Source organism: Leptosomus discolor, chromosome 2 (genome assembly GCF_034619465.1).
Source record: "Leptosomus discolor isolate bLepDis1 chromosome 2, bLepDis1.hap2, whole genome shotgun sequence".
Classification (NCBI taxonomy): Eukaryota; Metazoa; Chordata; class Aves; order Leptosomiformes; family Leptosomidae; genus Leptosomus; species Leptosomus discolor.
In genome coordinates this window covers 75,968,147-75,990,511 of record NC_141392.1, presented here as the reverse complement: position 1 = coordinate 75,990,511, position 22,365 = coordinate 75,968,147, and the positions used below count along the sequence as shown (strand labels likewise).

Below are 22,365 nucleotides of genomic sequence, written 5' to 3'. Positions count from 1 at the left end.
TTTACAGTTATGGCAGAAACCTACACAATATTTGCTGACAACATAGCTTAAAGGGTATTCAACTGACCATCAAAACCAAACCATAAATCCCCCATAAAGACACATTGAAAAAAAGTTCTATCACATATTTCAGAACAATTCCAAACAGATAATTGATAATCAAATAAATATCAAGAAGGATAGGTCAAGACTAGTGACTCATATGTTCAGCCAAATAGCGCAAGTTAAAAATGGAGAAACAAGATCCTAATTTTAATCAAGAGTAGAAGAATGATTACAAAAATTTTAAAAAAATATTCTACTTGAGAATTGACTCCCACTGGAAGAATACTGTAACTGTCTCATCTACATCTCATGTACATACAGAAAACAACACCATGATAGCCTGATGTTTTAACGAAAGAAAATAACAAGCTCTATTTAATAAATTTCTCATTAATATGCTTTTCAAAATTAAATCTATTGTGGAAAAGAACATTAGTTTCATTTACAGGAAAATAAATTTCTGGATTACTTGTATTCATTTTTGTTACTACTACCACCACCCATCTGAGTGTTCTATATGACCTGAATGCTTTATTATGCATCTTAAAACAAAAGTGTGAATTTGTCGGTGAGAAGGCGGTTACTAGCAGAAAAGAAATGCGTTTGCTACACTGACAAATATATGTCTGGGATATAACTCTGCAAAACCCATGTTGAGATCAGATGAGTAACGAGCATAGATTGCTGAATACACCAGTGTAGAGGCTTGCTTAGTAGTTGAGGTTAAACTAGATGACCCTGGGAAACGTTTAGAATTTTATCAAATTTAATACCATAAATATAGAAAACATTACCCTTAATTTATAGGTCTAAGTGATAAAAAGTTACCTAACTGGAGTTTATTAGACTCAGACTAAAGAGAACACCAAGAGAAGTCTCTTGTTTGTTGCAACTAATCTGAGACTCAAAACCCCACCTGCTGTCAATGGTGGTGTTTGGCTCACGCCATCTACAAGACACGCCATGGTCTCCTGAAGAAAGAAAAAAGCACTGCTTTCTTTATATAGGGAATGAAAAAAAGAGCCATCACACTCTCTTTGCCAAAACAGGTCAGTGCCATTTCCATCATGTTACAGGTGTGGAGCTTGGGGTGTCCCAATCTATAAGCCTTTCTCCCCACTTCCTCTACAGGAGTCTGACATTTCATTCAGACTTTACAGTTTCACCAGGGTATATAACTTGCTCTGTACATTGCATCACTTTCTCAGGGTTTTATCTTCCTTTGATTTTCTTATTAGCCTTATCTGCATGAAAACAAGATCTTTAGCTCTTGAGATTTTATCTGCTCAAGCAGCTAATGCAGCATATTAATCACAGTTTCTGCCTGGGTAGTAGGCATAAATTATCTACTCCGGAATGGAAATTACTTATTATTTGAAGAATAGCATCTTCATTTAACAGTATCTATTCACTCATTTTCATACTTGACAGCAAACCCTTTGGAGGATGATTTATTTAGAGGCCAAAGGAATTGCAGCCTTCTTGGTTTTCATGGCTTTCTGCAGCACTCACTGTCCATCACACAGCGAGGGAGAGGCTGGGCCACTGCTCATTATTCTATTCATTACTACCCTATCCAGGCTGACCGTTTCCTTTTTTAAAGAAGAAAAAAAATCTAATATTTTATTCAGCAAAGCTGAACTGGGAAATCTCCCTGATGTGACACAGCAAACTCCAAAACTCTGTTCCTCCTTCATCAGCTGAACTGTGTGAGAGCAGAGCCACTGTAGCAACATGCTCCCACTTCCTGACTTGGTGATTAATACAGAGAGCATGTTTTAAATCCTTTGAGAATTCAGAAAGACAGACATTGTACCAACTGGAAGTTACATCTGAATAAACACTGGTAACTCCCAAGATGGTGTTGTATTTTCTATGGGATAGCATTACTGGACAAGTCAAGCATGAGAACACTTTAGCTCTGATCAGTCAATATCGTCTCTAGTAGTTCATAGCGCTGGGGTTCAACCCTTGAGGTCTCTTGCCAGATAATCTTCAGTTTCAAAGAACTAATATAAAGTAACCCAACATACTTAGTACAGAAAACCCAAAGCTTTAATTTCTATAAGTGAAGATTAAACAGCTGGAAAAGCCCTTATAGCCATGCAGCTCAAGCAGGTCAGGGTCTTCCCTTCATGAATCTAACTTTCATGTAACCTGATCTCAAACACATCCTTGGCACATATTGAAACCATTCTCAGCTAATGATTTTCTGCCAAGTTTGGCTAGTCTTTTTTTAAAAAATAACATTCATAATTTACAGTAATTATTTACCACATGTGACATTTTTCTAGCAGGAACACCTCATTAAATTATGGCAAGTTTAAAAGCTTCATCAATACAAGCAGTCCTAATAGGTATTTGTCTCCTACATTTTTCATATTAGTCAAATACAAACTTCAACTCTAACTATGGAAAAATGTGTCAATAAGTAGCAATTTCCCTATTCAGTGCCATTTAATATGTTTTCAGTTTGTGGTCCCTAAAAAAGATTAATGATCTATTTCAAATCTATTCCAAATAAAATGTACTACGCCTCAGAACTGGGCATTACAGCGGCAAAGCTTAAAACACATATGCAGCATTTTTCAAGTACAATGCATTATTAGTCTAGTGCACATCATCTGGCTCTAGCACAACAGGAACTTATTAGAATTCTGTACAACAATTTAATTACAAATAAAATTTCTTTTGAAAAGCAACCACCAAAAGTGGAAAAAATTATCCAATAACTGGTTCTCTGCTTCCCTCTCTACTAATGATAAAGAGGGTGAGTTGTCTCATTGTTCTCAAGCCAAAGCTAAACTACAGACAGTATCCACTTCAACTTGTTATGTCCCAGACCCACTGAAAACTGGGACACATAGGTCCTACAAAGTTTCACTGGATACTAAATGTTTTCCCATCTGATGTCCCAGGATGATCCTAACAAATTTACTAGAGTAACACAACTGTTCCTGTAAGGATGGTTCTGTTTCCTACAACCTCCTGTATCATTAGGTTTCAGGAATGGTAAAAGGTTTTTATTGGTTGTTGGGGTTTTTTGTTTGTTTGTTTGTGGGTGTTTTACTTTTTTTTTTTTTTTTTTTTTTTTTTTTTTTTTTTTTTTACTTTGCCCTCCAAGCCTTCCAGACTCCCCACTTTCCCCATGTTTACACTGAACCTGAGTGCAAGCCAATTTTGCTCCCTGGCTCTGGAAAGAGGGGTGGAAGTGAAGGCCTTTGTAGCATAGTCCTTTCCCTAGGCTCCTCACCAAACAGCTTGCTCAGGTCCCATTCAAACCTATCCACTGGTAAAATACCCTTCCACTGTAACAGTATTTCTCAAGTACTACATAATTTTATAAAAGGAAAAAACCAGCCTTTTAAAGATGGTCACTTGAGGTTGGTAAACAGACTTTCCATATATATGCCTCGGTGCATGGATTATCAGAATGTTTGTATGGCCATCCATGTCCCAGTTTTAAAACCTGTGACTCTAATAGCTTTATAGGTCAGCTACTAAAGCTGAGAAAATCCTGCATGTCCTGCTCTACTTTAGCGCTGCCGCCAAGGAGCAAGTACAAAAGGATGCTGACATAGCTGTTGTAAATGATAGGGCTGATTAAGCAGACGAATGCTCATGTATTCTTTCCTTTCTATGGCACAATAGTCTCATTTCTGTATTTGTTCCAATATTTTGGAAACATTCTTTAAGAATATTACAACCATTTAAGACAATAAGACAATTTATTGAGCAACAGCCTTGATTCTCAAAATGAAACATCCTTGCCCATGCATATTAACTAAAATGTTTCAATGAACACAGGACAGAGTGTGTTTCTTAACTATATCCAAGAAAATAAATACATAAACAAGCTTTTAGCTCATGTAATTCTTCAATAAAATTCTGTTAAAGAAAGAAAGTCCAGAATTGGAAAACATCTATTTAGCCACAGTTGACCTGCGGAATTCATCATTAGTGAGGTTTGGTTTAATAGCATCAGTACTTCAACCAACCTGACTTTTTTTGTTTGTTTGTTTTGTTTTTGTTTTGAATATAAAGCCTAGACTCTAGGACACGTCTGAATGCTGGTAAAGGAAGCAAAGAGCTGAGGTACACCAGAATACAGCTTCTCTATGTCCACCCTAATGCAACAACCAGGGTAACCAAAAGCTAGTTAGCAAGGTCTTAGCCCAAACAAAGCAATCCAGGTCACCTATAAGAGCTACAATGTTTATGTAAGATTCACCAAAACTTTCAAACAAGGCAAGGACAACAAATACGTCAACAGACTGGAAACCCAAAAGGGGGCTGTGCAGGCAAACAATTCTTTCAAATAAATATCAATAGGTCTAATGAAAAGGCATAACCTCTTTATAAAAAAATCTTGCATCTCTCATGCTGAGCACAGCAGCAGATTCTAAACGTATCTAGAATCTTTACACACTGACCTAGGAGCATAGCGATACTATAGAAAAAGAGTTTATTAATTTTTATACTAGTTTTAAACATCTAGAAATTAGATTTAAGAGAATAATATATATTTAAAGGGGAATTTCTCATTGCTTTGGTCTGATAAGATGAACAGAACATACCTGTTACATGCTTATTGCTATCACACACAGACACGAAGGAAAAATCTTCCCATTCATACATTAATGTCTCAATTTTTATATGCTTCATTTCAACTTCAGTCAGCAAAACAGAAGGTTGAGGAAGAAGTGGTTACGAGCCTTTTAAATTTGACACTTTCTATGGAGAACTGAGAAGGGGCAAACATTTACGTGTGACAGGCTTTTGAAGGGCAAGCAAAAAATGGTGTCAGCGGGCCAAGGGTCAGAAATTTGCTACCACTCATTGATAAGCCAGGTAATGTTTACCGATCTTTAACAAACAACACCTCAACAGCACTTGACTGAAGAACAGAAGTTTACACTGTAAAGCCACAGATAACTGTTCTGCAGGCAAAAAGAATACCTCTCAGTAATCTGAAGGATGCTCACAGCTGGCCAAACGTTTATTTCAAGAGCACATAATCTTCTGTGCCATGATGTAGAGTCAAGATAATTTAAAACTTTCAAAGGCAAAAACCATATTAACTCAAATCAGTCATGAAATCTACTATCCTCATGCTTTTTTTTTTCCTGTATGCCTCCCTCCTAGCCTTTTAAACTAAGTTGCCCTTTTCTCATGTTTGTACTAAGAATTTAATTTATTTCAGTTACTATACCTTAAAAATTTTGAAGCATCTTGCTTGAAATTCTGAGTTCATCGAAATCAACTGTAATTTTCTACAAGGCTTTAGCGGGCTAAGATTTCTTCATTCTCTCTAAAGAAAGTTATTTTAGGTTGTAAAAATATTTATTTTTCCAATTAAATTTCTGTCCTTAGTGTATCAGCATTAAATGAAGATCCTGGACCATATGATTTCAGACTTTTGCTGTGCATTACACATATTATCTAGCTTGCAACATTACACATAAATTACTGTGGTAAGCTTGACAACACAGGTACAACAGATTTAATATGGGGAGTGGCAATAGGACCAGAGGCCGTAAGTCCCTAAGTAGTCCTCTCACGCAGCAAAAATATGATTGCAAACAAAGAAACCCCGCTAGAGAACTTAAATTTTTCATTTACAGAACTTCACATCCAAAAGTTTGGAAATTCCAGGTTTACGGTTCTGTACGCAACCTTGTATTTCCCTGTGCACTGAAGAAGACAGGAATCCTCAAGGCAGGGAAAATGCAATCTTATCAACAATCGTACCATAGAGCACGAGAATTAAACTGTTACTAACATTAGTGGCTCAAGAATTAAACTTTTACCAACATTGTACTGCTTTGGTACGGATTTTCAATGCCTTTCTTCCCAAATACCCCCCCTCAGCCCCCCCCCAATCCTATACATCACATTTTCATCAGCAATTTTTCAACTCTTCAGTTGTGTCTCCAAGATTACTACTGTATAAACTACAGATTAACGACATTAGCTAGCAGTTGAGCAGGCTGACATCCTTGAGAGACAGAATAGAGTGATGGTTCCATTCTCTTGCTTCTCTCAGTTCTTCCAGAAACTAGGGTGGGCTCCAGCCTCAGGTGCTGTTGCTTCATGGCAGTGAATCAGGTCACTGGGACAAGCACTGAGTTCTGGCCAGGAAAGCATGTTACAGACTTGTTTTCTCCCTAATCCTAAGCCTTCAGGTGCATCAAAGATGGCAGAGGGCTATTATTTTTTATGCCAACTCCAGTATCTCCAAGATGTAGTAAAGAACACACAGTTACTTCTGTTCCAGCAACAGCAGTGCTTACATCTCACGAGGATCCAAGAGGTACTCTGGTGGGCTGCCAAAAGCTTTTCACAGAAACAAAAGCAAAAAGAAAAATGTTCTTTCCCTGACAACTCATCAAGAGCACAAGGAATGTAATGGATGACACAAAAGGCAGCTTTGTAGCCTCAGGGCTACTTCCCCCTAGCAAATAACAAACAACAGCAGTAGCAAGTAAAGGAAGTATGAAAGCTTCTCATGGCAAAGGTCACAAGTCTCTTACACTGAGAAGTATTAGGCAGGTCTAACACAGAAATTGTTACCACTTCCTCCTGTAATGATGGAAGAATTATGAACAGGCAAGACATGACATTGTTTGGTAAAATAGTATTTACAAAGCTTTTCAGGGAACATCCACAGCTTTGCATTTTCATTTTATCATATGAAAAAAAATTATTGACAGTATCATCTGATCATAGGACTGGAAAGCCAGGAACTCCTGATTACTAATTATGGAGCTTTATCATTAATTTCCCCCCTTCAATTCCATCAGCGCAGTTGACTGTAAAATATTGTACAATCTATGTTGTATGAATAGCACAGCATATTAGAGAATTGTTGCCATTTTCTGAAATGTAGCAAATGAGAAGTGAGCAGTACATATTCTCTGAAAGGGAAATACACTCTTTTTTTTTTCCTAATTAAAGGCAGAATATTTTAACAAAACAGCTTTTCTGTACATAATGGAGCTCTTTTGAGGTTAACCCATGCTAAATGAAGAGGGACAATGAGTTTGTAATCTGTTGTGTGCTCTCACTTGGCTTGTGTCATTAACTATTACAACTTTTTACTATGTTCAACATGTCAACACCTTCAGAGCTAACATCAGGTGAGCAAAAGGCCTGCTATCTGGCAGATTAAGTTATAATAAGGAACACGTGTGACGAGTACTTTCCCGGCCTGCTGCAATTTAAAAGCTATGACAGTCTTTTCTGGGAGTTATTAAAGCTTTTGATGTCTACCTTATTTCAGTCAACAGAGAGGAATGCACATGAAGATATCTTGCATCTTAGCACAGAGAGCCTTATTTGTCCAGAGTGCTTTACAGTATCTTAACATTTCTGTTACTAGGGGGTTCAGCCTTACAACTATATCTCGTAAGGCACTGAGAATAACTCCTACATAATTATAAGCAAATCTATTGCATAGGCAACGAAATAAACTGCTGTGAAATGTAATTCTGTCAGTCACAGCTATTGCCAAGACGTCTGCTTGTGAAGCAATCCCCTCTGTCTTGAGAACAAGTCATTCTACTGAATCAGTGCTGTAATGTTGAAAGCTTCAGTTGATATTGCTAAAATAATTGTGCCTGAAGATCAAACTGATGGATTAGCTAAAAAAAAATTCCTCTGCACCAGAAGCATGCACCTTGTTTTGACAGTAGGTACTTGGTTTTCAACCAAAGCCAACTTTGTGAGTGAACATTTTAGATATGGTAGTAAATAGAGCACACTAAAAGCCTTCACGACTGCACTAGGTAGCTAGGGTAAAGTGTTTATGGAACCAGGTTTTATAACAGATCATCTTTTTTTCTTTAAACAGCAACCTGTTTCATCTAAGAAAATGAAACCAGCCTTTAGTCCATTGCTTTGTAAAGGAAGCCTTAAAAAATAAAGCCAAATCAAACATTTCTAGGATGCAAGTTCAACTCTGCACCAAAGCATTCACCTGCTCATATAGAAAAGGAACAATGTATTTGCAGTATACTGCAAAGAATCACAATATATCCCAGCTGACATGTACAGAATGGAATTGAATATGAGGAGAAAGTGGGCAAAACGTATCTCCTAAACTTCACCAAACGCAGAGTCTTGCTTTCTCCTGTCATCATTCATGTTCCATTTCCACATTAGGATCCATTATTTCCTCTGGGCTATGACAGACATTGCAAGAACTCCTGCCTTCCCTAAATTTTTTTTTTTTTTTTTTTAAACCGAGCTCACAGCATGGGTTGCTCAGGGAGGTTAGAGAATCAACCCCGCTGCTGCAAAGCTCATCTCCCTGGTAAACAGCAAACGCAGTGAGATACTAGAGAAGGAAAACGCTGCTCATGTAAGAGGTCCTATAGGTATTAACAGTGGGGAAGAACAGGAAACTGATACTCTGAGGGAAAAATAATTAGAAGGAAAAAGACATGGAACTAAGACTATTACCGGCAGGGAGGGTCTTTTGGCCCAAAAACCACTGGCAATTTTTGACATATGCAGGGTTAAGCATAGATGGATTTTTGAAGGCACCCCTTGTTCAAAGTGGCTTTTAATCACAAAGCTATTGCTATAAAGGACATTCTGCCTTCTGAGTCTTTTTATGTTATTTTATTTTTCCTGCTTTAAAATAATCCACATATATTTAAGTCACAGTAATCATCGGGCAATAGCAAATCTGCCAAAATATTGACTAAAAAGGCAAAAGCACATGGTTCTTCCCTTCATATGTTTTGCAGGAGGAGAGAATCACAAACATATCAAAAAGTACTGGTTGACCATGAGTGGAAGTTTACAGGTTAATTTACAGGGCAATCTAAATTAGGACAATTAGCAGATTCTAGCTGTGATTAAAGATTCTGTGGTTTTGTTTTCCTTTCTTTTTTTAATGTCCAGAATGTGCACATTTCTCAAGCTAGCTGCAGATGCTAAGTGATATGCCAGGTTCTCAGACAAATTAATCCATTCACTGAGTTAATAAAAATAACTCGTAACATACTTTTACTGAAGCTCCCTGTTGTCATCAACTGATTTTATCTTCAGGACAATACCATTAAGTAGCACCCCTACTTTATAGAAAATGAAACACATAAAATGGATTAAATTACACGCTGTAAACTACATATAACACTTGGGACTGAATCAGTATTTAAATCCAAGTCTCCTGAGACCCACCTTACTGTTCTACAAGATCAAACTTTACTGTCTGCCCCACATTAGAGTACCTCCCATTGGTTTGGTTTTCCAATGGCAGAGACAGGTCTGATCCACTGCACTGTTCTCATTCTCCTAACTATTAAGCTAGTACACACTCCAACACACCTCTCAGACTTCAGTTTCCAACGGTCATCAGCTTTACTACCTGATTTCCAGACATCAACATATTTCAGAAGCAAGAACAATAAAGCAGTTAGAAGGCAGCAAGAACTAGTATGCTAGATCTTAAAACAGTTAGTGTTTTAAAGTGTGTAATAATCCTGTGGGTGATATTACTTGAGCTGCTGTCAGCATCTCAAGTTTCCCAAAATACTAATTAATGTAGCTTTAAAGTGTTCTCTAAGTGACCTAATAAGCCTTTATAAAACTTAACATTTTTTAGGTGATTGCAGTGGCAAGATTGTGGAGCATAGCAAATGTTTCCTCCTTTTTTTTTTTTTTTTTAAAAAAAAAAAAAAAAAGTATGTATAGTATTTTAGGGATTACTGTCAAGCAAGAGGAAAAAACAGCAGTAAATCACCCAGCACCTGCAATAACTAGATAAGAGAGCACCAATTAATCTTTGGTATTAAAATATTTTGCCTCTCAGAAAAAGCATGAGAACAACTGCGATAATCAAAATGAAGAAAGTTTACCACATGCCAAAACAAGTTTACCACAAAATATCATCTGAATCCAATTACTTCCCATGTCATATAACATCGCCCAGGGCATGAACAAGCCTCCCTTCCTGGTGTAGCCCAAGTTTTTCTTTTCAGAGCGCAAAAATGAACATTTCCCAAATTCGCCTACTTTTCTAGTTTTTCTATAACCCCTTCCCCACGAATCACAACCGCTCATAAACAGGAATGTGGATCCCTATACAGCAAACAGCAGCTGACTGATTATGGATTTGTTCTTAGTTCTCTCTCATGGATGTTTACAAGCAGTCCGCATACTCCTATGGCTCCACAGACCACAGGTGAGGTCTGCACCTGTACGTTCTTCCTGAAGACTTTTCAATCTTCTGGTTGGCCCCATTTGTAATTTCTGGTTTACCGTATTTTCCAGATAGGTCTTGTTATTTTCCTCCTTCCCCCCAACCCTCCCAGAACAAGAGACCAGAAGAGCTTTAGGCATCGGTCCAAGATTTCCAGAGGCCCCACAGCCCGGCCAGCGTGCCAACAATCTGTGCGCGCACAGTAAGGACATCTGATGCACTCGGAATGTGTGGGACTCGCTGCATAGGCAATATGGAACACATATGCACATATTTCCATCCTAAATCCTACATAATACACCTCAGATATTTCCCTCTCTCTTTTTCCTGCATGAAATTGAATGGAGTCATTGAAACTCTGATCCCAGCATTTGTTATAAATTAATTCCCTCTGATACAGCTAATATTTTCCTGTGACATTTGCTTTCAAAGGCATTTTGATATCTGCTTATACCTTTCACACGTTTCCAGCTTCCATAACCATATGTTAGTCTGGAAATAGAATGAGGTGACAGTGCACTGCCCAAGCTTTGAATTACAGTTTCTCTATACCTAAGTCTTGTTTGAGCTGGTAAATGCAGTTGCCACATGGCCATTTCTGACATTCCTAGACAATTGAGAAAAGGTAACCAAGCAATAGAGATTTCTTGGATTCTCAGATTTATTTTTTCACAATAAATAATACCATCCTTTTTTGGTGCAGGACAGTGTTTTAGCCTTGCTTAACATGTGGGTTGAATGATCACTCTAAAGAACTCTTTTGCCAACAAAATCCAAATCATGTAAAATACTGTAAGTCATCTGATGACATTTATCAAACATACTCTTTCTTTAATTAAGACAAGCGGTAAAGAGAGGTTAGATAACATGGTCTTGTTTGATAGCACTGCTATCAAACTACACAAGCTGCAACTTGTTTTTTATCAAGTCTTAATTATGCTATTTCCTTGATATTATGCTACAAGAGGCCCCAGAATGAATCATAGTAGAGACTGTGACATGCTTTCTTAAAAACCTACGAAGAAAACCAGTTCTTACTACTTATTTTACTTACTAAAACATTATTTTCTCTTTTGATGTTCCCAGAGTGAAAAAAAACCCAAACTGATCAATGTCTCAAGCTGAAAGCCAGCTCACCTTTTCCTTCATTTTGCCACAGTCATTTCCTTTACTTTCCTTAGCGCAGAAGTCTTTGCCCATCAATGAAAGGAGCACTGTACCTTGCCACTCACTTCAACCTTGGTTCTGTAGTATTTTGAATATAAAGGCATTTTCTGTTGTGCTGGACTTTCTAAAAGTTCAGTAATTTTATTAACGTTTCCATGATTGCAAGCATTTTACATTTTCACAGTTACTTGCTTCCACCTGAAGCTTGTTCAAGCTACTTTTATTTGCATATTTTACTACTTTGCTAGAGTATTAGGATGTGTTGAACACATGGGAACAAATTCTGCTTTTAAACTATGGTGCTGGAAACGCAGACCAACTTCCACAGCCCACAATAAATATAGTACAGATTTATATTGTGGTAACAGAACAGAAAGTGACCTTTGGCTTCTACAACACCGTTTTCCCAATTTGGATTCATCTGGTAAGTTAGTTGCTTGTAACTATGGTAGCAGATTATACGGGAAACTTTATTAACAAGTGGGGCTTAGATAATAAACGTTCACAGTTCAGGAAACTAAATATTCCCCATGAAACCCTAACATGGGCTTTTTACTACCCTTTTAACATGCAGAAAGCAAAAGCTATTTCTGTCTTTCAGCAACAGCATTTTTCTGACTCCTGTATCTCCTTAAAACACGTTATATGTGACGAACGACTACTTGCTCTGCAAGCAAATAAATGAGAAGTAGAATATTTCACTACTATGAAGGAACAAATTAAATAAAGGGGAAGTGTCACTGAAAAACTACCTCTAAAACAATGAAATATGCTTATATATTGTTGTGTGTCACACATAGTTCTTTCTAAACAGTCTGCATTTAGTCCAATTTTTCCTTAAAGTTAAACCCACAAAATATAACTAAGATCAGGTCCAGAAAACAAAGAAGAAAATTCTGAGTGAGACAAAAGCCAGATTCCAATTTTATTCATTCATGATGTATGAGAATTATTTACATGCAAACAAGCACACCTAAACGCTTTATTACAAGAACAAAACCAAATTGGACACTATAGTAGACAGTGTCCAGGGTATTATGAATACACTGCTAATAATTAACATTATATGTGAAGCTAAGATAGAGAAGAAAGTATTAGATACAGAGTACAGGGACTCTGTATCTAATATTTAAATATATTTAAAATAAAATAAAAACTAAGCCAGTAAAAACCTAAGCAAACATCTGAATTATGTAGCAACTGTTGGACAATGTTCAGTGTGTTGCAGCAGAGAACTGATGACAATGCATTCCTAGCAAATTCAAACAAAAATGTTTGCCACAATAACAAAACTGGAAGAGAATAGACTAAAGCTGGCACGATATTGCTTTTAGCCTGATTTTATTGTATTTACTAATTATACAAATTTCTATATCACATAAAAGGCATAAGAAAGTAGCTACGGAAAATAAGGAGATATACCAAAAAGCCTGTCATTTCCTTTTTCATAAATGGCTAGATCTAATCACCTTTCTTCTAAATTATTACTTCCAACTGAAGAGCAGCTAAATGAGAATCTTATATAATTTATGAATTATTACTAAAAGCAATACATTGCAGCTCCTGAGAATTATGTAATATTAAGAGATGTATTTCTTGCACAGAGGTTTAAAGACAGAGCTTAAAGAATTGTATCCTTTGCCAAAAACATTAGCATTCAAGTTCAACTCTCACTAGCATGCTTAGCTCATTAAGATTAGCTTTTTAAGTGCACGTAAGGCTAGAAGCAAAACACAAGTCTGGACTTGTAAACTGCATAAATATCACCACTGTCATTTTGCTACCCACTTCTTCCCTTTGCCTTAAAACTGCACACAGATCACCTCCAGGTACCTCCACACTCTTCTCTCTTCAGTCACATGCTCCTCTAATCCTTCAGCCAGCCTACAAATCTCACCTTGCAACCTCACGTGATCGTATTTTTTACTTTGCTGCTCAAACTGTTTTGAGTGCCCTCAGCACTCACACTGCACACTAGGTTCTACATGACCCACTCACACCCATCCTGGGGATTCACTGGCGCAGGTCTGATACAAGAAATAAAAGCCTCAGATATAATAAACTACTAGCAAAACCAGATCTCTCTGAAGCAGCATCATCCTCTGAAGTTTCATAGGGTCTCCTTGTCTGTGTTTTAGTATAGACTACAGACCCCTCAGGGCAAGAACCTAGTAATTTATGACACAATTAAAAAAACAACAGCACCATACTAATTAATTCTTCAAAGAGATATCCTGAGATAACAGTACATATCACTCACCTAAATCTGCAAACAATATGCTGTCTATCAAAAATAGGCAGCTGTCAGTTAAGGTAACTTCCCAGTACCACGCATGCAGGTCACTCAGTAACTGGTCCATCCGTGTTTCACAAAATCAACATAGTCAGGCAGTTTAAGCATCTAATTTACAGGCATTTAAGGTAATCCTGTTGGTATTTTCTTTAAACACTTCTAGTAACTGTTTTCACCCACTACAGGGTGCAGGAAACAGAGACTTCAGAAGTTAGCATCCCAGTTTCCATGGTGGCAGATGCAAAGCAGGCATAAGTCTCTGCTTCAGACAACATGGGATTGTGCCACAACCAGGGGTGGCACTACAAGGCTCCATCCCCAGCACCCACTGGAGAAGATGGAGAAGATACCCTGGGAAATTAAGAGGCCTCAACTGAGACAGAGCTCCAGAGATTCCAAATGGGAGAGAAAAGCAATAAAGAAATGCAAGTCCACATCAAAGTCAGGTGACAGTTCATTCATTTTTTAAACCTTTTGCTGTGTATGATACTCTGATAAACAGGACTTATTTGAAAAAGCCAAACTGTGAGCTTAATTAAAAGTGTTGGCCCACTCAAGTGAACGTTCAGCTGAGATGCTATTATAACACGGTGTTTTGTAATTCTCTGAACAAAGGCCCACACGGCATCTCTGAAAATTTCTATAACAAGAAAATGCCTGCAACTCCCAAGAAAGCCACCTCTGTACACACAGGAACGATTTAACCCTGTTAACAGAGGGACATAATTTCTTTTGCAGTTCTCTTCAATAAATAAGTCAATCATGCAGACAGGATACCTCCTGCGCGTCTCTTATTCTCTAAACAGCTAAGCACCAAGGCTGATTGTGCTTACAGAACTTACTAAGCAACAAGGAAGACAAGAGCCTGGCCACCAGCATTTCCTCAGCATTCAGATTCACAAGTTGTCAGGAGTGAATGATCTGCAGACTGTGGGCAGAGCAGGAGACTGCTCTTCTCCTTATCAAGCCACACACTTCATAGAAGCATCTGGACATGAAGCACCCTAGAAGAACGCCACTTTAACAGTCACAGCTCTTTCCCTATTGAAGGTTTACAAGATTTCTGCCCCCATATCAGAAAACCATATAAACCAACCCAAAGAATATTTTTATTTTAAAACGAAACCAAACCAAAGTACACACTTAAAATGTCTAACATTAACCTTAACTCATATTGAAAAATAAATGCATAGTCCTCAAAGTTTCAATCTAGATTAATCTCTTATGGATTAGATCATACTCCATCTGCTGCTACTTCAGGGAAAAAACCTATCTGGTCAGTTATTATCATAACTACCAGGCTCCTTGCTTCACAAAACTTAGAGGTAAACCTCTTTCTTACACAGAACTTACCAATGGCCTTTGTGTAATGTCTGGCTCCAAGTAACAGCTCTGGAGCTCTGTACCAGAATGTCACCACAACTGGATCCAAGTCTGCCAATGGCTTCAAAGGTGAGTTGAACAATCTTGCAAAACCCATATCAGCTGGGGTGGTGGAGAGGGAAGAACAGAACATTTAAAATTTTAATACAAATAAATCAGAATTTAACAGTATTGCCAAAAAGCAATTACAACAAAAGCTCAAAACCATTAAAACTTAATAATCAAAGTTTCCAAGAAAGCAGCAAGTTACTCATAACAATACTGGGCCAAATTTATCAAAGGCTAAATTCCATTTACTTCATTTATAAAACTACAAAGGGCGTTTGACTTAAGTGTTTTCATCATAGTTCTGTAAAACTTTGCATAACACAGATGCCTGTTTATTTAAATAGAACTGTAACAGAAAAGTGGTTAACTAAAGTCAATAGTAGTAGGTCTCTAATGTACATTTCTCTTTTATTTTTATATATATTTACAAAACTGTGAGCCCTTGTGACTGTGATACATTTACCTAAAACACAAAACCAAAGACACTGCGTGTAGATTGTTTTGCACTATTTTTCAAAGAATGCCTCCTACTTTAGTTGGAGGAATGAACACCAGAATCAAGAAAAAGTTTTTAACTGGGAATTAATTAAATCAGCGAGTGTACACTATTACAGAGGTGTAATTTAAATGTAAGCATTCATTTTATATAACTCAGAAATTCTCTCTAGAAACACCCTTTTAAGTAACATTAAGAAATGCCAGACAGGAAAAATTTGGGTGTATATTCAAAACCACACATTTTAATCAGAGTCTGAAACTTATCCTTTACACAGCTTCACCTAAATCTTTCTGCTTCCAAAGTTATGAAATGTCAAGTATAATTTTCTTGCAGTTACTCATACTGGGCATACGAATCAAAAACAGCCGAACATTGTCAAATACAACGAAAGTCGATTAATAGAAAAGAGGTTCCAGTACATTACTACTTTCTTGATCACTGCTACATGTTGGGTTTTTTTAATAAAGTTTATATCCACATGACTAAGGCTTATGATCTACACAGGTAATTAGATTTTGGATAAAGACCATCACAGTTACACGTGTTTCCCACCTTGACGCCAAATAGCCTTTTGCCTAGCAAATCTTTGGACATCTACAAATATGTACGTCGATGTTATTTATACAAAAATAATTAAGAACAAATACAATTTGTAGGTAACAATGTTATACTAACTAATGATAGTAGAAGTCAAGAGAACCCTGGCGATAGCTGTTGTTCTATGTACTCATTACTTTCTTGTTTCTTACAGATGCTTTTATCTCACCAGGTATCCGTTGCAAGCATGATAAACGCCTAGTAATATATTTGGAATCTCTTAAGCTTGTAAACGCAGTCAATGAAATTTAAAATTGAACTAGATGTTGTGCATACGCACATCTCAAAGAATAACGAAGGTTTGTTTCTATCTTATACTGAAGATGCAATTTTTTAAGTAATTCCTTAGCCTTGCAACTAAGTTTTCTCAAAATGTTTACCTATTTTGACTCTTCCTCTTTCGGGACCTTCACCCATTACCAGAATGTTTGCTGGTTTCTGGAAAACAAAAAGCAGAATATTTAGTTGACCAGCCTTTGTTTGATGATTATCTTCAAGAATAATAAAAATATGTACATTCATTTTATAACTAAATTATTTCTATAAATACCCTTACAAGTTTAGAATTACCATACCTTTATGCTTTGCTGACATTTAGTTTTTATCCCTAGTTACCAATTTCACAATTAGAAAAATAGTAAAGTACTTTGACATTTCACAGTAAGAAATGCAATCTTTAATTAAATTTGCATTTCCATTTTTATCAAAACAATCACATTCACTGGCGAGATTTTCTTCTACAGGCAAATTTTATACCAGGCTAATGTTTATGCTACACTTCAATAATCTGGCAAGAACTACTTTTGCTAGTATAATTTATTGAAAATTATTTCAAATCTTGGGATGCAAATGTATAGATGACAGTTGCTTTTGTTATCATCATATATAACTACATTTTAGAGCTGTGCTTGTTTTTAGCATACAAATGATAAAAATCACATTGGCAAAAGCATTCATTTCAACAAAGTAAGCTGATTTTATGCTATAAGAACTCACTTAAAACAGGAGTATACACAGAGAGCTACATCCACAAGCTTTTGACAGTGTAGACAGCAGCTTTACAAGTAGAACAAAAACTTTATGGGCATTTTATGCAATCTGCAGTTGTTCATAACCAGCCGCTTGTGAATACCATATAAAATCTGCACATGACATCACGGCAATTGTTCTGCAATTAGGATCTAGGTTCCCTCAGACATCAACAGTCATTCCTTGGAAGCTTTTCCCCTATTGTGTTAACAGCTGTAAAGAAGTAAACAGGATTGAAAACATTAAGTGATTTGAATGAAGAGATGCATAACAAAGTTCCAAAGCAGAATTTTTGGGAGGTTCATCTGAACATTAATTATATTTAAAATCCCTAATGCCTGAAGAGGTCTGCTCAAGCAGCATTTGCTCACGAATCTGAAAGGGATGTCCAGAAAGCCAACATCAGAATCTCAATTTTTCAGTTCCTAACACTTGTCACTATTTACCTGAAATGAGACACTCAAACTAGGGTTACTAATTTGGCACAAAATTGCAAATCCTTAGCTTTTTTGAAAAAGCAAAACCACCACCAACAACAAAGCACTTTATCTCTTCTTTCTCCTTTCACCCAGGAAGCTGTTCTCCCTTCCCACCTCACCGCCAGTGCTAGACATTGCTTCTTCCCTGGCCCCAGCCACAGCCTCTCTTTCCAGATGCCATTGCCTCTTTTACTCCTTCTTTTTTAATCTCAGGATAATTCTGAACACCATGACTGACTTCTCATTCCCCAGCATATTTCTGGAACCCTTCAAGAAGGAATATGTACTCCACTCTTGGAGAACACAACAACTATTTTAATTGGTCTTGAGCAAACACTCACCAGCAAATCTAGGAAAGATAAAGATGATGCTCGCTCTTAGCTAATATTTAATGATAATGAAAATCAACACTTCAAGACAACTGGTCAAATTCTCTTTTTACATTTATGTATTACCCTGAATTGAATATTCTGGAGAAGGGAACAACCCCATTCTGCATATTCAGAAACCAGGCAGCAAGGGAAGCACGCAAGTTCACACTGCATTTTACCTCTGTTAAGAGATCACATAGCTAAAATTGTCCAAACCATGACAGCAAAATTCCAGTTTCCTTGTTGGAATTCTTCCCTAAACTCTTGCCTAGCAATCTTGATTGACAGTTGAGTATGAATTAAAAATACTTCACTAGACCTTTACATTCAGGATTGGATTTTAGGCTCTATAAAATGCAGTTATTTGTCAAGGGAATAGAGCTGATAAAAATGTAGTTACTGCACTTATTTCTAGATTAGTTTTTTTCTATAGAATAATTATGTTGTAAGAGATAAACTGTGTAACACCAGGAGATGTAATAAAATAAAATTTAAAATCTAAGCAGATATAACAGGATTCTCAAAACATCTCATAAGAGTCGTATTTTATCTATAATAATAGAAGATTCTTCAAGCAGCAATTTCTTCACAGAAAAAAATACTATTTTATCTGCTGACATAAATCACAGTATTCACAGAATAGTAAAGGTTGAAAAGGACCTCTGGAGATCGTCAAGTCGAATGCCACTGTTCAAAGCAGGGTTAACCACAGCAGGTCTCTCAGGCCTAAGTCCAGTTGGGTTTTAAACATCTCCAGAGATGGAGACTTCACAGCCTCTCTGTGAAACCTCTTCCAGTTTTTGACCACCCTCACAGTAACAAAAGGTTTATTCGTACATTTAATTTATGCCCATCGCCTTTTATCCTGTCACTGGATAGCACGGAGAAAAGTCTAGCTCAGCTTTCTTTACTCGTGCTTACTAGGTATGTATACATATTGGTAAGATCACCCCGAGCCTTCTCTTCTTGAGGCTGAGCAGTCCCAGCTCCCTCAGCCTCAGAAAGGCATCCTGAATCCCTAAGCCTTATACATACAGGGGATACACTAGGTTAGAACCTATGGAAGCAAGGACCTTGTCCATTTATGTATTTTTAAGACAGAATGTTTTGAAGAGATGTTGTTCCATTTAAAACTTAAATGTGTACTAATCTCTAATCCACTGAGGACCAGAACCCTGCTCAGGCAGCTGGCAGAGAAGCATGCTGATTTATAAACTTACCAGATTACATATCCATTAGCTCTTGTGAATCTCTCAGAGAGAGTCATGGTGGAGAGACAGAGGGGAAACAGAGAAGGAATGAAGTGTGAAACAATTGAAAACGTAGTATTATTTCCAAAATAGCAAGTGCTTCTCCTGAGGCATCACCACCAATGTGGAGACAACAGGCATTTCATGGGTGGCATCCTGATGCCTGCAGGATCCCCACTGATCTGCAGCCTGCTGTCTCAATAACAGCTTGCACTGCGGCAGCTTCCTGGGAGGCGAGAAGTCTTGGTTCAAACCTGTTCCTTAAGTCAGAAGGAGAACACACCTGAATTTCTTATTTCCCACATGAGCAAATTAACCACTTGGTTATCGCCTACTAAAAAGATAAGAACTTTCAGAGTTGTGCTTGCGAATCAGAGCTGTTCTGGTCAGGAAAGCATTTTCAACTTTATGTACGCTGAGTAACACTAACCTGATAGGACCCATCTTTCTGAGATGAGACAACACATGTCCAGCTTCTGTGCCCATGAATTTTTATTTAATAAAACCAAACAGCTTCACAGGAGCTTAAAACATAGATCATGTCTTTTGTGGTTGTTTTATATTACAACAGCTTAAATGCTGTACAGTAAAACGTCCCAAGAGTCTTCATGATACACAAGCCACACTGAGAACAACCCAACCCTCACAGAGCAGGCATGCTTCCTCAGGGCCTTGGCTAAACAAGTGGCACCAAAAGTAGCACAACTTTGGTGCTCAGGTAGGGAGGAAAGCCTTTGGGTTATTTCAGAGGGATTAATTTGGTATTAGAGATCACCAGGAAAGTAGGCAATGAATGTCTCTATCATGAGGTAAGAGAGAGGACTGCTGAAGGGAATGCAAACAACTTCTGCTTTTTGGAGAAAGGAGAACATGTTAGGCTAATCTCTGGATACATAGGATTTAAGTATCAAAACATTTTACTCTGAGATAGTCACTTAATAGTCTACTATAGAATTACAGTCTAGCATAATATAGTTACTGGACAGCAGCAAAAATCAGATTAAAAAGGGGGAATCAAGGAAATTAAAAAGCCCCTTACCTCACATCTGTTCAGGCTACATGCATGTGATAAGCACTAACCTAGCCCCTGAAACAAATCTTGCTGCATGTCATGAAGAAAACAGGGGTTTAGATGGAAGAAAACATGAAGGCTCAAGCAGCTAAGAGACCAAAACCTGACACATACTTAAAAGTAAATCATGTCTCTTTCCAAGAGCACAGGATTTTATTCAAGAAAGTTTGAGAAGCCCAGCTTAAAATTATTAACTAACTCCTTAGTAATCAATAAGGACTACACCTCTGAACCAGTGACATCCCAATTAATACCCTCTCTATTTTTCTCAAACTCTCCCCTTGCTGAAAACACAGAACACCAGCTGGGAAGCAAAGTGATGCTGCTGTGTCTCCACCTATCTAGTTGCTATAGAAACAACAGAAACAGTAAGAGTTAGGAGTCTCACATTTAAAATCAGCTATAAAAATGAATAAAATCGCTGCTGAGAAATGCAGTTGAGGTTTGACTGTCTAAAGAATATTTGCAAAAAGAGCAAGGTCAACAGCAACAAGCAACTTGAGCAAAACCCTGAAATATCTACAGAAAACATGTAGATGGCAATAATTTAATGGGTTCTTTACAAGTAATAAGCATGGATAATGTATTTATTTCTCTACATCAGCAGGAGAGTGGGAATAAAGCAACTGACAGATCTTAGTGGGAGAGAAATTAAAATGTTGAGCTAACAAGTATGTTTTCATAAATAATAGAAGTATCACGAATGGGACTCATATAGATATTCATGTTATCTTAATATGCTTCCTATTTAAATATTTAGACAGTAGATTAGAATAAAGGTGGAAGGAAAAGAAACCATCTATGGTTTTGAAAGAGCATAATGGGTCAAAACAGGAACAACAGCCTAACAATAGATGGCAATACTTTAGTTTTAATGGTTATTGTTGTTATCTCCTCAAGTACAGCAGTGACACAATTCTTAAGAGATTTGGTGCAGAATCACATTCCTGTGAGAAAACGTCCATAGGGACATACCATTTTCCATACACCATTCTTTATTGTTTCTATCCAAACAAATGTCTTTTCCTTTTGGAATGTATCACTGGACAAAGAATAATGTGAAATTAAAAGGCTTCTATTGTAAAAGATATTTCAAGTCTTTCAGATAAAAGCTCTCTCCATAATTAAAGAAACTGGCTTGTGACAAGGTCTTTTCAAGTCTCAATTATTTAAAAAAAAAAATTGTAAATAGCACAGTGTTGATACATAGATGCGCTTTCAATTCACGAGCCGAAAACAAGAGCAGAGGTGATTTCGTCTTAGCCTTTAGCACACTGCTTTACAAATGACAAAGGTCCTAAATGAGATGACAGTGTTCCACTCTGTGGACACTGCTCAAAAGACCACTGAGCCTTTGAGTTCAGGGTTAAGAGGGAGCTTCAGATCGTTCACAGAAACTTGCAAACAAAGCTTTTGTTCTTGTTATCCACAAGAAAATGCTTAAGTCAATGCTATTTGAATCCAGACCTTGTTTTAGATCAATATACATGCATAATGGTACTAACGCTTTTGGTAACAATTGAACTAATTAATGCAGAATTTTTAAAAGAAATGGTTCTAAAAAGATTTTGTTATGCACTGCAAATCTTCAAATCATTATCACTTACATTCACATTACTTCCATACATTGAAAACCATATAGAAAATTTATCATCACTTCCCTCTCCTTTTTTACAAAATCATTTGGTCAATGTTTTTCTGATACTGAAGCACTAGACAAAAGTATACCATATAGAGTAAAGTATCTTCACATCTGCTTCTCTTTACAAGCCTTACATACTGTGAACTCATATTAGTCACTGCTCTGATTACACAGCATCACTTTCAACTTGGTTTTTTCAACTGTTATCCTCGACTTTGGGAAAAAAAAAAAAAACCACAACCACAAAAAAAAAAAAAAAAACCCAAAACCCAAACGATTT

General features: G+C 37.1%; 1 protein-coding gene across 2 annotated transcripts in view; it reads right to left on the bottom strand.

Moving 5' to 3' along the window:
- Positions 1 to 22,365, bottom strand: part of CDK19 (cyclin dependent kinase 19) — a 130,465-nt gene that overhangs the window by 19,427 nt on the left and 88,673 nt on the right. The window contains exons 5-6 of one of the 2 annotated variants that reach the window (XM_086482435.1): positions 16,623 to 16,680; positions 15,069 to 15,200 (exon numbers count right to left, since the gene is read on the bottom strand). In XM_086482435.1, coding sequence (XP_086338561.1) covers positions 15,069 to 15,200; positions 16,623 to 16,680 — 190 coding nt within the window. The remainder of the gene's footprint in view (positions 1 to 15,068; positions 15,201 to 16,622; positions 16,681 to 22,365) is intronic. The other variant, XM_086482436.1, reaches the window with a different exon arrangement.